This window comes from Pelobates fuscus, chromosome 1 (genome assembly GCF_036172605.1).
Source record: "Pelobates fuscus isolate aPelFus1 chromosome 1, aPelFus1.pri, whole genome shotgun sequence".
NCBI lineage: Eukaryota > Metazoa > Chordata > Amphibia > Anura > Pelobatidae > Pelobates > Pelobates fuscus.
In genome coordinates, this window is record NC_086317.1 from 477,355,005 (window position 1) to 477,370,620 (window position 15,616).

The 15,616-nt window shown below is 38.3% G+C and overlaps 1 protein-coding gene across 1 annotated transcript in view; it reads left to right on the top strand.

Moving 5' to 3' along the window:
- UVRAG (UV radiation resistance associated) overlaps window positions 1-15,616 on the top strand; it is an 89,038-nt gene that overhangs the window by 57,553 nt on the left and 15,869 nt on the right. Inside the window, exon 13 of the mRNA XM_063432217.1 lies at window positions 4,783-4,861. Within this exon, the coding sequence (XP_063288287.1) occupies window positions 4,783-4,861 (79 nt within the window). The remainder of the gene's footprint in view (window positions 1-4,782; window positions 4,862-15,616) is intronic.

The window sequence follows — 15,616 nt, forward strand, 5'->3', positions numbered from 1 at the left end:
TGCACCAATCGCAGCTTTGTAAGAGACTGTCAATACCCTCACCAGTAGCTGGTCAGCCGGTACACAGAACCCAACCTGAAAAAGGAGGACACAGGGAACACTAGATAAAACGAGTTTAAAGTGAAAGGGTTCCTTTTTACATGCTGCTTATATTGCATTCATTTTAAAGAAAAGAAAAATACAGTGGTTTCCTTTTTAAGGAATTAAAGCCCCCCTAAGCAGTAATATTGAAATTAAAGAAATGAGATAATATTATGAATGTGATTTGCTGTATGAAAGGCAAGTGACCCCATGTAGCTGATTTGCTATATAACACAGGGCTGTAAACGCTTTCATCAAAATGTCTGGGCGCCGGCGACTCTGCAAATTTAAGAATGGTGGTAATACTCACCTTGTTTGTTCGTTTTCCCATAAAGCCTTCATCATGAAGCGTGTTACTTTTATTTCTCTTTTTCTTTTCACAAGGTTACAATAATCCAGCATGTGTGTTTCATCAAAAGAGGAAAATCTTTCCCCAATATGATTAATTATTCTCAAAATGGCTAGATATGCATAGAGTCTGTCTTCAGATTCCCTGTTTTTATTAAAACAATTCTGTTTTCCTTGGCTTCGAGTCGCAGTTCTTTTTACACAAATATCTATGGGAGCCAGTACGACTTGTTTGACATCTTTCCACGACATTCAAGCTTCTATTCCTGCGTAATCACAAAACGTATCATTTCTACCGGAGTACCTCTGAAGCAGTCCTCACTCCAAGCTTCCAGTCTGCTATGGTGTTTAGAATGATAGGGGCATCAAAAGTTTAGGTTGTCTTACAATAGATTGATCCCCAAATAGTGGATTTGGTAAAGTCTCAATCTGTGCTGTATGCACTCTCAATATTTTGCTGCCTAGGAAAACCTCTAGTGATGTAATTCAGACATACACTAAAGGGACTTCCTGGGTTCAGTCTTGCAAAGATTGTAGGGCGGACATTGAGCCTTTCCATGCTTTGCATTGAGGTGCTGAATGCTTCCCATGGAGATAGCGAGTTGCTGTTCATGCACACTACCCTCCCAATTCTGTGTGGTACCATTGTACCAGGACTGATAATCTCAGCCAGGGAAGCTGGTGGCAACAACAAGATCTGCATGCCACATGAAATAGTGTAAATCTGCTTTGCACTCACGGGGGGCCTGTTAATCTAAAAGCAGTGAGTGGAACACTTTAGCATTATTAACCCATGTTTGTATTCCTAACTCTATTGTTCTTTAAGCAAAGTTGGAGAAGAAAGCAAATTAATAAACATTAAATACTAATCAAGTAATCATGTTGAATCGAATCGTAATTTTGTGCGATTGGTCATAGGCAGCAATGTAAATGGTGATGTTGGTTGTCAACATTGAACCACATGGTCACACAGCTCTGCAAATTCCTTTGGATCGTGTCTAGTCAAAGCCTTGTAGTGTATTTTTTTGTCTTATTCCTTCAATGCGATCTTTATTAATAATACACTGGGGAGAAAGCTCACCGTGCATTTTACTTTAAAAGAGAACCATTTGTGCCTTCCAATTAAATGGCTGATTTAGCCCACATTACTAATACCTCATGAAATCTCCACTCTCCCTCCTTTTTGTTCCAATTCATTAAAGAAAGCTTGGCAGCTCCAAGCATTAGCAGATGGCGTGAGTCACATTTGCCCTTGGACCCTGTAATGGGCAAACTTCAGCTTTATAGTTGGTAATCTAAAATTCCCATACACCTTGTGCTCCAGTCTATCGGCACATCATGGTCATTCTAGTTTGGAATTCAGGTCTTATTGGTATAGTATTATGGTAAATGATTAGTTACTATGAGGAGTACCAGCCAGTAACGCTGCATTTAGTTCCTATTGTTGGTCAGCAACATGACCCAAGCAAAATGCTTGCAAACTCCACAGCAGTATGTGATTGCTTTTGCCGATGGTCTGATGCCGAGTCATTTGTTGGCAGTGTTACAGTAGGTCTGTAACTTCAGTACTTCATGAATATACTTTATGAAATACTGGCCCAGACGGTGTGGGAATTTCAGTGACATTCCAACGCGTTTCAAAGATTCTAGAAAAAAGATGGGCAAGCCCACTTTTGTCCAATCCCTGCAGTCATCACAGGTGAGGCTGGAAGATTCAGGCATTGTCTGTGGAGGCTCTCGCTGGATCCTCATATACCTGAGTGTTGTACTTTCATGACTCCTGACACCTAAAGCACCAGCAGCTGAAAAGACCCGCAGGATGAAGATGGTGAGGGAAAGCTTGAGGTATGTACAACTTACCTACCCCTGTACCCCGCAGCCACTGGATCTGTCACTTTGCAAAATATGCACAGGCCCCAAAAGTTACTTTAACAGACCCACCACGCTTTTCTGGACACAAATCTTTTCTACTCTTCAATGGGCAGAATATGCTAACGTGACTTGCAGTGTGTTGAATTCATGTATAGCTGAGGAAACATGGGGGATATGGCCATCATACCTGCAGTTTCTGCTACTTGTATGTGATTGCCCCTGAAAATTCTGACAGATGGCCAATCTTGCTGCCTTTGGACATTTACTGGGAATCCTCTATTGAAAGGTTGACACTCGGTGGGCAGTGTCCATTGTAGCTATGGCAGCGATGGTGCCGCAGACTCTGGCTGTTTTAATTTTGGCATTTTATATTAATTTCCTCTCCTGTAGCACAGGGAGTTGATGGTAAATAGCATTGATTTTATATATATATATATATATATATATATATATATATATATATTTATATACAGCTTCCATATTTGAACACTTTAGCGAATCGGATCGTCCTGCATTTGAATACCGGACTGAGCTGTAAACATGAAGATGTAACAGGTGGCCATGTGCACATTAGAGGCACTGCCTTCAATGGCAAGGTATAAAATACACACTGCAGATAATCCGTATAACCTTATATGTAATTGGCAGTTCCAGCCGTCTTAATGAGAGATCATTGGGAGATTGTCAAATACACACCTATTCTATATACGGTATGTCAGATGAGATTTACTGGTACACCCTCATATGCATGAAACGGGATATTTAGATTTTTTGTGAGGATACCAACGTATGTACCTATACTGAGGAGATTTATTAGTATAATCTCGAATGTATTGCTTCCCGAGAGACAACAAAAACTGCCATTTTTGTTCTTTGGACTTTTTTTCTAAATACATATCCACTTGGAAGTGAGATTTGCAGAGGTCTATGAATGTGTATGTAAATTAATAACTATATATGTAAATCAACTATATGTAAATTAGTTTTGTACAAGCCTGGCGTTGATAAATATGTTGCTGTTGACAATAAATGGATATAAATACTGTGTCAAACCTTGCTTCTACACACGAGTTCTCCGGAGCTCTGTTTTGCTGCAGACCCGATGATGTTATCTGGGATTTGAAACAATCTGTAATGTTGTAATTGATTCAGAGGAACTATTAATTAGATTGCGGAATTTTGTCATATTGGTTTACAGTCTGTTACTGTTGCACCCAAGGACTGCAGTGCTTTAACTATATTTACAAAGTACACTGAACCTATTGTGACTATATCTGGAGTCTTTAAAATAACACTTTTTACCAGACCAATGTAGATTAAGCTAAAGTTACGTCCATAAAATTGTGCAGTGTCTCCTGTCGCCAGCCTGCTGGATGTATGGTATTGCAATCTCCTGAATACAATCGGAAAAATAAAGTTCCTAGTTTAGGAAATGGCAGGGTCCAGAATTCAGTATTTTATATAGAGCTATCTGGATGTGCATCTTTCCCAGATTTTACAATAATCAGGTTTTTATTAATGGGGTTTAATCCTAGATATTGCTGTCTTTTTAACAAACCTGTATAAGCACTTATTCTGCTATTGAAGGATTGTTTGCTAGCATGTGAGGGTTCCCAGGTTCGAGATCTCGAATCTAGCATTAGTCATTGTGTTGTCTATAACAGGGGTTCCCAACCCAGTTCTCAAGTACCCCCTAACAGTCCAGGATGTAGGGATTACCCAGTTGTAATGGGTAATGTTTTTAGAAGAAGAAACAAAAAACAGTTTAGACCCAACAGGGCAATCCCTAAATCCTGGACTGGTAGAGGGGTATTTGAGGAGTGGGTTTGGAGCCCCAGGTGTAGAAGATGACCATTTATTAAGATGGAATGTGTCAGAAGTTTGATGAATTACATTTACAGAAAAACAAATTTTGGGGGAAAAAAACATACAAAGTTATAAAATTGAGTTTTTATATGGTCATCAAAACTATTTTGAATAAGCTTTTAAATGAATAAACCTCCTTTAAAGCATTTAATATTTTAGTGCTGATATGTCTTTTTTTTATATATGGTACAGTTTTGATTATTTCAATATTTTGATAAAAAGTTTTAAAGGGGAGAAAGCCAGGGGCCAGCAGTGTCAGGTGCAGTAGGACCATCTTGAAGGTTAAACTGTTGGAAAAAGATGGGTCTCACACACTCCTGCCCCCATAACTCCAGTGAGCTGACTTTATGGGGGTGGGTGGCAAAGTTCCTCTAACCACAATGTACCTGGCATCTACAGCATTTGTTGGCTGCATTGCTCTTGTGGTTTGTTTTTTAGTTTTTTACCAAATTATAAAGATTACTAGACAGTTTACATCTAACCTGCAATGGTTTGCAGGTGACTATCTGAGCAGGTAAGTAACTACATATACATTTGTAGCGGCTCCTGGATTATGTGAAATCCTTATTTTGTTTTACTTGGAAATTTAAGATAGAGCTTTCCATTCTTTTCTAGATTCCCTTTGTATCCTAAAGGAGGAGAGAAGTTGCAGTTTGACTATGGAGTTTACCTTCTCAACAAAAATATTGCTCAGGTATTTACAAAAAAAAAATCTCTACAGCATCACTCATGAAAAACAGTAAATGTGGGTTTTTATAAACACATACTAGTTGTTGTTGTTGTTAAACAATTAATAAACTTTTGCAGATGAATATCCTTTTTCTAAGTCCCTTGAGGTGTCCGGACAGGTTTACCGATCTTTGTTTCGAGTGCTGTATTATGGCTGAGAGCAGTTTATGGGGGAGAGGTCCAGTGTTGCTGTGAAAATGTTCTTAATTGCAACAACATTGACACTCGAAAAACAGTCGCACAGCTCTTGCAACACAGAAAAGGTATAGAGAGATTTGTCAAAATTCCCTTTCTTTTATTTGATACTAACTTGTTTGCCATAAACCTGTTATCATTACTGTGCATATGGTTTTTCTTTTTTCATTTACCTGCCTCGATATGTAACTGTTGTCCGTCCTTGTAAGACTATATTTAAACAAGCGCATTCTTGCTATATATATATAAAATAATAATTTAGGCACTCACCCCTGAATAGTGTTCCGATATATCCTGCCTTCGGTGCATCCGACGTCCTCAATATATATCCAACGATAAAGTGGAGCACTCCGAAGGTCTTTTAACAATAGTGAATTTATTGGTACAAAAAAGTTTTACATCGACATGTAAATCCTGTGATTCGACGTTTCGACCCCTCAGGGTCTTTTTTTCAAGAAAAAGACCCTGAGGGGTCGAAACGTCGAATCACAGGATTTACATGTCGATGTAAAACTTTTTTGTACCAATAAATTCACTATTGTTAAAAGACCTTCGGAGTGCTCCACTTTATCGTTGGATATATATATATATATATATATATATATATATATATATATATATATATCCGGTAATATTTGTAAATACTTAAATCTAGGCGTGGACAATTTATAAAGTAAGAAATAAATCTAATGTATTGTGTTTTCTAGTATAACACAAGTCTGATATTTACTTGGAGCCTGCAGTGTGGTCGAAAGGTTTACGAGAAGAAAGGGTGTGGTGGCCAGTTTTATTTGTGTTTTTATTTATTTTATGACCCTGCTCTGTGAAATGTATTTATTAGCTGGCTTTGCAGTTACACTGTTGGGTCGTATTCCTTGAAACAGTAATATTTATTTTAAAATTAGCACAGCTAAAACTCTGGCAAGTGCAGTGATTTCTTTATAGTCTTCTAGCGCAATGGGATCTGAAGTATTGTCCGTGTTTAATTTTTCTTAATCACTTCTGACTTTGTGGATACGGTTCCAAACTTCCTTTATTTCATAGCTGAAGAGATCAGGTTAGCGTCTCTCCTCAATTTCAAAACCAGGGAGCATGTGAGTCTTTCCGTCACATTCCAGAGTTTGTTAGTCACTTATACCAGGCCAAGTGGCAAGTTAAACAACGAGGTATAATTATAGGCTAGTCTGTCATGATTTGTATTTTTTTAATTGGTCTCTTAGCCCTGATCTAATCTTCTTATCGTGTAAGAAATGAATCACATTTCTTGCATTACTAAGAGAGTCTGTTTCTCTGCTGTACACAACTCTAAAGGATGTGTGCAATTTTTAAGGAACAAGGAGAAGGTCCCAGGTATCTGTAATTTTCCACCGATAGACTTCCTACCTCAATCTATAGCTGTGATGATGATTAAAATATTCTATATTATGAATGAGACTAAGAAATATTGCTTGTGATCATTGAGAATGTCCAAGATTTGTATTTGTCTTGCAGAGTAATTTCATTAGTAATTTTCTGGATGTTACCCATCAGCCTTTGGAGCGTTAGGTGTTTATATTTTGAGGTTTATGCTCTTTAGATATGCAGGCAACTTTGTTTACATATATATACATTAAGCAATGGTGACCAAAAAAGTAGAACTACTTCTTCAATGATGCTTAGCTACTCAGGAGGTCTACTTTTTGCCCGCACCAGGTTTAGAGACCAGGACTAGCCAGGGTTCCATAATATTCTAATGGTATCCTAATGGAAGTAACCATTATAACTACATTGTACCTTACACTGCTCAATCTTTCTTAGATGGACAAGGCCACTCAGAGACTGATTTAATGGACATCCTGCATGCAGCACGTTGGTCTGATTACATTGATTATAGCAATTATTTTTATTCGTGTTTATATAGTGACAACTTATTCCACAGTGCCTTATGATATAAATCCAATGTGATATTTGTTATATTCATGGGAGCCCAAATTGTTATTTCAAGTGCACTTGGAGGAGCGTGAATTCAGACACCAGACGCTTGTATTTTGACACCAGACGCTTGTATTTTTATACATTAAAAAGTAAGTGCTTACATGCAAATACTCATAGAACAGTAGTTGAAAGGAGTACAGATAAGACATAGGGATGAACATATAACATATTTAAGTTCAGAGAAAGGGAAAGAACAGACTGATTTAGGAAAGACCGCTCAGGTGGAGGCCAACTGCTCCTGGAACTAGACATATATGGTCTTAAGTGTCGTATTAAGCATTTTTTGAGTCCAAGTTATATTATATATAGGCTATCTAATAAGACACCTATAAGCTTGAACCTTGGAATCGAGGTAAATTCTTTCACACTTACCATAATATAACTGGGAAATTTAACAACAAATGACACAAACTATTAGATTTTGACAGGACAATGGGCTGATTTTCGGGCCCTGCTTGAACAAGCTTATAGTCTAGAGGAGGTGGGATATAAAAACACAATAGAAAGGGTGACAGGATGGGAAAGTAGCAGAATTGGAAGGTGACCTAATAATTAAGTTGAGGAAGTAGGATATAGGTTTGAAAAATTACTGATGGGAGGTAATAGGCTATTCTGAAGAGATGGGTTTTTATGGACTTGTTAAATAATTGAAGACAGGGGATGAATCTTATGAGAGCGAGGTAGGCTGTTTCAAGAGTGGAGCTGGCCAAGTGCGAGTTAGCAGTACGGGTACGAGCAGCTGACCGGATAATGGCTGAGAAAGCAAGTATCTATGAATTAATGACAAAATATGGCAGGGGGTTGAGTTGTTAAAAGATTTGTAGGTAAAAGGTAATCTGATTTGAATCCTATAGGGAGCCATTGTAACAATTGAAAGAGAGGTAACGGGATATAAAAACAAGCTTGCATTCATTGTGGACTGTAGGGAATAGCCGTTTGGTTTCTGTTAAGACCAGTTAGAAGAGAATGACCGTAATCAAGGCGAGAAATTACAAGAGCATAAACACGCTCCTTGGTATCAATTGGCAGGATTTAGCGACAGACTGGATATGAGGTGTAAAGGGGAGGCTGGAATGAAAGATAGCACGAGGGCAGCTAGCTTGCAAGGATGAGCTGAGTCTTGTATCAGTGACCACGGAGGACTAGTATTCTAAGGAGGGGAGGTTTAGAAAGGTTACGTGTGTGGAAGGTAAAATTCATGGTTCCCATTTTCTATATGTGTACTCACTCACTTTATAGAATTATCTGAACCCTATAGATCTTTGATCTCACCTTTTTAATCACACATGCAGAAAGCTCCATTTTCACTGTACGCTCTGGGGTAAAACAAAACTGTCGTTTTTATCATAGTACCTTTGTACCTATTTCAAGGAAAACTATACTATTAAAAATAAAAAATTTGTATTCCTAACGGTATAGTGTCACTGTCACTACTTTTTTCTTTTTAACCTCCCATCACCGTTCTATTCAATTCGATGTTGCTCGCAGAGGAGAATTGGGGACCGAATGTACATGCACAGCATGCTTCTGTGTCACATGACAGTCTTACTCTAGAGTCATACTGGCAGCCATTAGGGATGGCCTTAATCTTGCAGTAAAAACATTGCAGGTTTTAAAAAAATACAATGATTTACATTACAGGGTTAAGAGGACAGGGACATTGCACCCAGACTACTTCATTAACATGAAGTGGTCTGGGAGACTCTAGTGTCCCTTTAATATATCTTTGATCCACACAATCGACAAAATACAATTGGTCCATCTTTTTTTCTGTTTGGAGTATTGAAAGCTCTAAAACAGGGGTTCTCAACCTTGTCCTCAAGGACCCCCTACCAGTCGAGGGTTTAGGGATTACCTGGGTGTGTCTAAGGTGTTTAGAGTCTAAGGTGTTTCTTTTCCCTTTTTCTAAACACCTTAGACACACCCAGGTAATCTTCAAATCCTGGACTGGTAGGGAGTCCTGAGGACTGGGTTTAGAACCCCTGCTCTAAAAGATCGATCCCCAGAGCAATACACAGACCTGAAATACTAATGAAGGTGTTTGCAAAGCATTGCATATTAAAATATTAAGAATTTTCAGAATAAACATTTATGTAAGCCTGCTAATTTGTAAGTTGCATTTCTTTACACTTTAAATAGTTTTTTTTGTTTGGGGTAACCTTGTTGTTTCTTTAACTCTTAAAGGAGTTGTATACACCATTGTAGGCATGTGATGCTGCAAATATTGCTTACTAGTGGACTGTGATGTCAGTTTGGTAATTTTATCTGGAACCAGACAATAATCTTAACCTTTCCTTAAGAAAGTGTATTCATATTGGCCTGTTCCTATGTTGTAACACAATTTGATACTCACATTGACGTTTGGGCGGTTGGAAAAGTTGCAGAGCTTCGGTGGAGAGACTTCATTAGCTGTTCACTGGAATGGAAATGGAATCTCGACACCTGTATCCCAGTCTGGCCAAATGTTCTGCAGTAACCTTGTGTCGAACTTAGGGGAGATGTAATGTCTTGGCTATTCCACGGTCATAAAATAGAACACTGACCTCAGTTCAACAGGCCGACTATAAACACATGCAATCATATAGGTAGATCTCAACGACGACTTTTTAATGTCTTGTGTCTTCTCTGGCCAGGACTTGTTTAAAAAAAAAAAAAAAAAAAAAAAGAATTTGAGGTTTACCAGCAAAGAGGGGAATTATTATTGGTTCACAGGTAAAAGAAAAAAAAGTGTGAATTATTTGTCCGTACAATATTTTGCAGCCCAAAATTAAAAGCTTAAATAAAATTCTGCTGACTGGTTTATTATTTGCCTCTTCAGAGACATAACTGCAGATATTGTAAAGACTGACTGGTAAGCTGTTTAATAGCGTGTTGCTTCCTAAGAACATGCTGTTTTTCTCTTTTGATGACCCTGAAACTCATTTGGCCAATGCTTGCGTCCTCCCTACTTATGGATATTATCAGAAATGCATTCTAGAGTATTGGTTCTCTCAAACAGTCTGGCCTGCTGGACGGTTTGCTTCTCCGGCTTGTCTGTGCATGGTGTGTCCAACTGTTTTGTCCTGAGTTATTAGAGTGGACTTTCACATCTAGCCTTGGTACTTGTGGAGCTAGAGTATCTCCCACCCATGGAGGATATAATAGGAGGTGTATAAAGAAGAGGATCCCATGATATGATATCTGTCATGTCCTGGTTGCCAAATTCGTTTGTCATGACCCAACCAGTTACCTGGGTAAATCGGTGTATGGATCCCCACTCTCCCCTACAGAGCTGCTAGGGTTTGTTTTGGTTGCATACTGATGAAGCCGTGCTTATATTGCAATCAGAGATAATAGCTCAATTAATGCAATCCCAGGTATATTTGGCAGTAAGAATGGGATATGGTAATAATGAACAAATTCCCGAAGCACCACTGTATTTATTAAAAATAGAATGCCGGCCTGTGCTCATTTACAAGCATTTACAAGCTCATTTATTTGTACTGTGGAGATTTTGATTGTATCTGGTCTTGCCACAATGCTTTTATCAGGGGAAGGGGGACTAATTTACAATACAAAGGCAAGTCGTCCCCCCCTCCTGCCCATATATTGTTTCTGGTGTTTATTTGCTTATTTCCATGTTCTGTCCCCTTCCCCCCCCCCCCCCCCCATTATATATGCCTTTGCTTATATTGTTTAATTTCTTTTATTGTATGTGTGTGTCTCTGTCTCTCTGATAATACATCTTTAATGCGATCTATGCAAAGCTTTGCGTTACAAGTCACAGCATTGACTATCTTTATCTTCTAAACAAAGGGCTTAGAACTAGAAGCTACACTTCTTACTTTGCTGTAACAAGTACTGTTGGTTTCCCCTTGTATCTGCACTATGGCTTATTTGCAATGTAAACATATTGTCCTCTTGCAGCTATTTAATTTGCCAGCAATAGTGTACATAAAAATATCGTTACACATTTTTCCTCACTGTTAAACATCTTGAGCTTTACTTTTAGGGCTTTTTATTGACCTCTGCTTTGCAATAAAATGCTAATATTCTGGCAGGAGCCTTACTTCTCAAAAGGCCATATACACTCTCCGGCTCTCCCAAATGAAAAATGAAAAACAAAGAATCTCTCCTACTTATAGCTCATTTTTTAAGAATTGTGACATCCTTTAGAGACTTTTCTGAACCGTGTAATAAATGGGCTGCTGCAGCATGTGTAGGTAATAAGGCATTTGTAATCCATAATAAACGCGTTGAATATTTGATTTCATATTCAGCATTTCTGTTAAACAAGAATTAATTAATTACAATTTAAATGTAGCCGTTTAGTTTTTACCTACTTCTCAGACTAATTTACTAATTTTCCGTGTTTTCTATCTGGTGCCTCTACTTATGTTTTCTTTATTTCAAACAGAACATTTGTTTTGTACAAAGGTATGTATGTAAAAAAAAAAAAAAAAAAGCAGGTGTATGGTGTAGCAGTGGGAGGAGGGGTGATTGTCACGTGTGCATTTTCTTCTAATGTGATACACTTTTCAAGTAATTGTATGAATAGATGAGCTATTTAAAATGAAGGGAACTGAATAATTAACATTGACAGTTCGTTTGGGCAGGGTCCTCATCAGCCTATTGTTTTAACTTTTTTTTAACTCATTTGTTATAATATTGGAAAATGCTGTGCAATAAGTGCTTTGCTTATGAAGAGTCCGTATTGCATGTTATATTTACACACCCATTTGACACCCAGTTGTTGGCTTGACCTCCAGATTCATCAGATTGGCAGTGATATTAGGCGGGTGGTTTTAATATTTTGGCTGATATATAAAGTTAGACGCGCAGATTTCTTAGCGTTATAATCATTTGACATCCTGCTTCTAAAACTCTACTCAACAAAGACAGGAAAAAGCGCATTTTTTCAGCAGACGGGACTACGTTATTTTATTGAAGAAACGTTTAGGTTAACCCTACGGTGGCTTGCTTTTTCCAACCCCACTGGCACCCATTTGGCCCAGATTGTATTTTTCCTTATTTTATTATTTTTCAAAGCACTGATCTTTCTGTAACTTGTCCCAACATCACGGTTTCTGCATCAGACACGTACCTTGAAAGTATATGCAAGCCATGAATTTTAGGAGACAGATTAATGTGTTCTTCGTCCCCATGTAATCTATCACCTTTTTATGAGCCTTGAAAAGAGCGGCTATTTGTTGTTAAAAGTGCCTAATAAAAACTAAGATCTTCCCTAAACATTGGCAGAGCTTCACTTGTCATCATATAGACCTCTAATAAACGCAAGCTGTGAGTGTCTGAAACGAGCTCTAATGCACTCTATAAATTCTATCATTCTATTGTTACCATTTTATTCCTCCCATGGCTTTGAAGGACGGAGGATCTTGGCACACTTCAGTTTTTCGCCATAAGGCACTCTCGATACTTTGCTACATTTGGTAATGATATTTCCCTGGTAAAAGCCAGAATCCATTGATTTGTATCTTTCAGCCGCAGTAGGTTTTCTTTTCTTCTCATGTTAGAAATGCGTGCGGGTCTGAGGATCATAAAAATATCCCGGAATCCTTCGTTATATTATTTTCACCATCGTATATGACAGTTTCTGTAATATTAATACGGCTTTTCTTGTGTGTGTTCAAAACGTACTTACTGAGTTGCCATTTACATCCCGGAGTTTAGATTTCATGTTTGTTTATACTAAATGTAGTATGTTTTTTTTTACTCTGTGCACCATAACTTCATCAGAAGAAAGTTGTCTCGGCGAGAGTGTCAGCTGACCGTCTCAGATTATCAGTAGTTCACCATTCACAAAACGTAAATATTTTTTTTAAACTGTTTTGTGAATAAGGAGCTGCCGAGAGCGTCGGCTGACACTCTCAGCCTATCAGCGGCGTCATTGTCTGAAGTTTCCGGACCAAGTAAAGCCTTGGTCTGCAGTAATAGTAGGTACAGATATCTGGGCACACCTGATGTTTCTTTCAAAGGCAGTTTTTATTTGCAGTACAAAAGTGAACACAAAGTTTCACCTCCTACAGGAGCCTTTTGTCAAGTCTAAATTAACAAGTGTCACAACTCTTATGAATACCATTCCCAATAATCGTTAACAATTAATCAGTTAGTGATAATAAAAATAGTCAACTCACATGTTTCATGAAATAACACAGCATGATACAATCACAGATCGTGATGGCTACCTCGGTCTTGAGAAGCACTGGGTTGCAGGCATGTGACATCCGCAGCCATATGATGTTGTCAAGTTGCAGGACTTCAGAGCGAACCAAGCGATCGGGAAAAGCCCAATGCTTGTTACAACGTTCCAAAATGATCCCCTTCTTTGGTGGTTTAGTGTTTATTATTTTGCCAGGTTGCTGCCTGTGCATCGTTAAACCCATTGGGCAGAGTGTTCATGAGTCAAGAATGGTCCAGCCTCTTTATGTTGTGACGCCAAGGGATGGAATTAGAGACCGGCCCTCCGTTATCACAAAAAACAAATGTGATCCAGATACATCGCGAGGGGGAGCAGAGTCAGTCATTGCCAGTCATTAGGGCTGGGTTTGGCAATAGGTAGAATAGGCCACTATCTATATGAGAGGTGTACTTTCTCCAAATTATGGATCAATGAACTGATGATGGATTTTTTTTTTTGTGGGATGGTTCTAGTGGTGAATAAGCATTCTGTGCATACAGGCACATGTTCTATATTTCTGGCTCTTTCAACCAGTATAAGTAACTAAAAGCTAAGGTTTGTGCAATAAAAATCTATCTCTATCTTATATTATTCCACTCCAGTTTTGCATCCTATGTAAAACTTCCCTGGCTTACTGTGCAATTTCTTTGCCGCCATGTTGCAAATGAGTGTGACGGGAGCAGCGTACCATAGATGAAATGCCGCGCATGCATATACTTGTGCTGCACTTTAAGATGTTAGATCGCACATGTTTGTTCCAGGAACTATCCATGTGTATCCCACACCTGTAATACTTACCTTCCCTGCTCTTCTCAAAAACACACCTTTTAATAGTTAACATTGTAAGTTTGTAGTTTTGTTGTGATTTTCTACCTGAAAATCAATGGTGAAAAATGCTGCCCGCTTCCCTGGCCATCTGTATATTCCATCTCTGTTTAAAAGAGATTTGCAGATATTAAGCACAAGCTAATGCAAGTCTGGTCAGCCTCATTAAAACTTAAAAATCATTGCAACATGGATAGGTTTCAAAATTAAGATTTAGCTTCATGCTTTCTCTTGCACCGTTTTATAGTGTGATCTCTTTATGTAGCTTTTTATATGCATAATTGTCTCAAATACCAGTCCTTTCACCTTATCTGCCATGATTTCCCTCTACACATACACCACCATCGCGTAAAACCGGGTTAATTTCATAAACGAGCACATTTTAGGTCACAAAATGTTCTCTCAGTCCTTGAATTTGGAGAACATGTTACAATGTTGTGAGCAATATGGAGGAAACTATTTTGACAAAATTAAAATGTAAAAAGGACGACGGAAGTCACCCGGGCCACTTTATCTCAATGAAGTGGCCTGGATGCAGTGGTCCTGTGAATGTAACCCTTCAGGTTTTGCAGAAACGGCATGGTTGGATTAAGCACACCTCTGGTGGCTTTTACACAGCCACTGGAGGTGCTTCCACTGCACTTACCAAGTCCCCCAGTGCATCTCTATGGGTAGCATGGGATTGGACCATCAAGTAGGAGGCTGTACATGCGGAAGGTGGAAAGGTGATCAGCACTGAGGGAGTCTCTGTGCTGGAAAATGGTGAGTAAAAAGACCGAACTTTTTTATTTTGGTGAGACACACATAGTGGGGGGAGGTGGGGTGGTAACCAGGGACACTAAAGCCTTGGAATACAGGTTCCTTTAATCTAATGGTCTGCCTTTCCTGGTTCCAGTACCTTGAAATGAGTCTGCGAAATGGAACTCCTCGGTTATCTAAACATCCGTGTGAATAAAGAGTTCCCTTTAAGGTACAAGTATTTAATTTCTCACGCCCTTTTCACCATCCCATTTAACCTACTAATACTTAGGCTTTATACATTTTGGTAAATAACGGATCACTTAGGTTTATTTGAATTTGCTCTACCATAAAAAAAAAAATTGGCTCATTGTCGTCTGCAGTGTCCAAATATTACCTGATAATCTAGGGTAATTCGAAAACCAATACCCAGCAAAAACGTAAGAACTGTTAGAGAAATGCAGAATGTTTTTGCTTAGTTTTAACCATTTTTTTTTTCTTTGACCATAACATCATTTACTATTCCATCCAAAATTCTGACTCACGAATGTATTGATAAAACTAACTTTGATTCTCCATCATTGCAATGTGCCAACTTTATTCTAAAACTTGCGTAATTAAATGCATGCGTGTTTTCATGGAGTGTATTGTTATACTCTGAAAACTTTGCTGAACACAAATATGAATGTTTAAAACAGTAACACTTATCACGACTATGAAATCACCAGTAAATGCAGTTTTTGTGTAAAAAAACAAAAAACAAAAACAAATATGAACTCTAACTTTGGCAAGCGTTTGTGACTAAGTGGC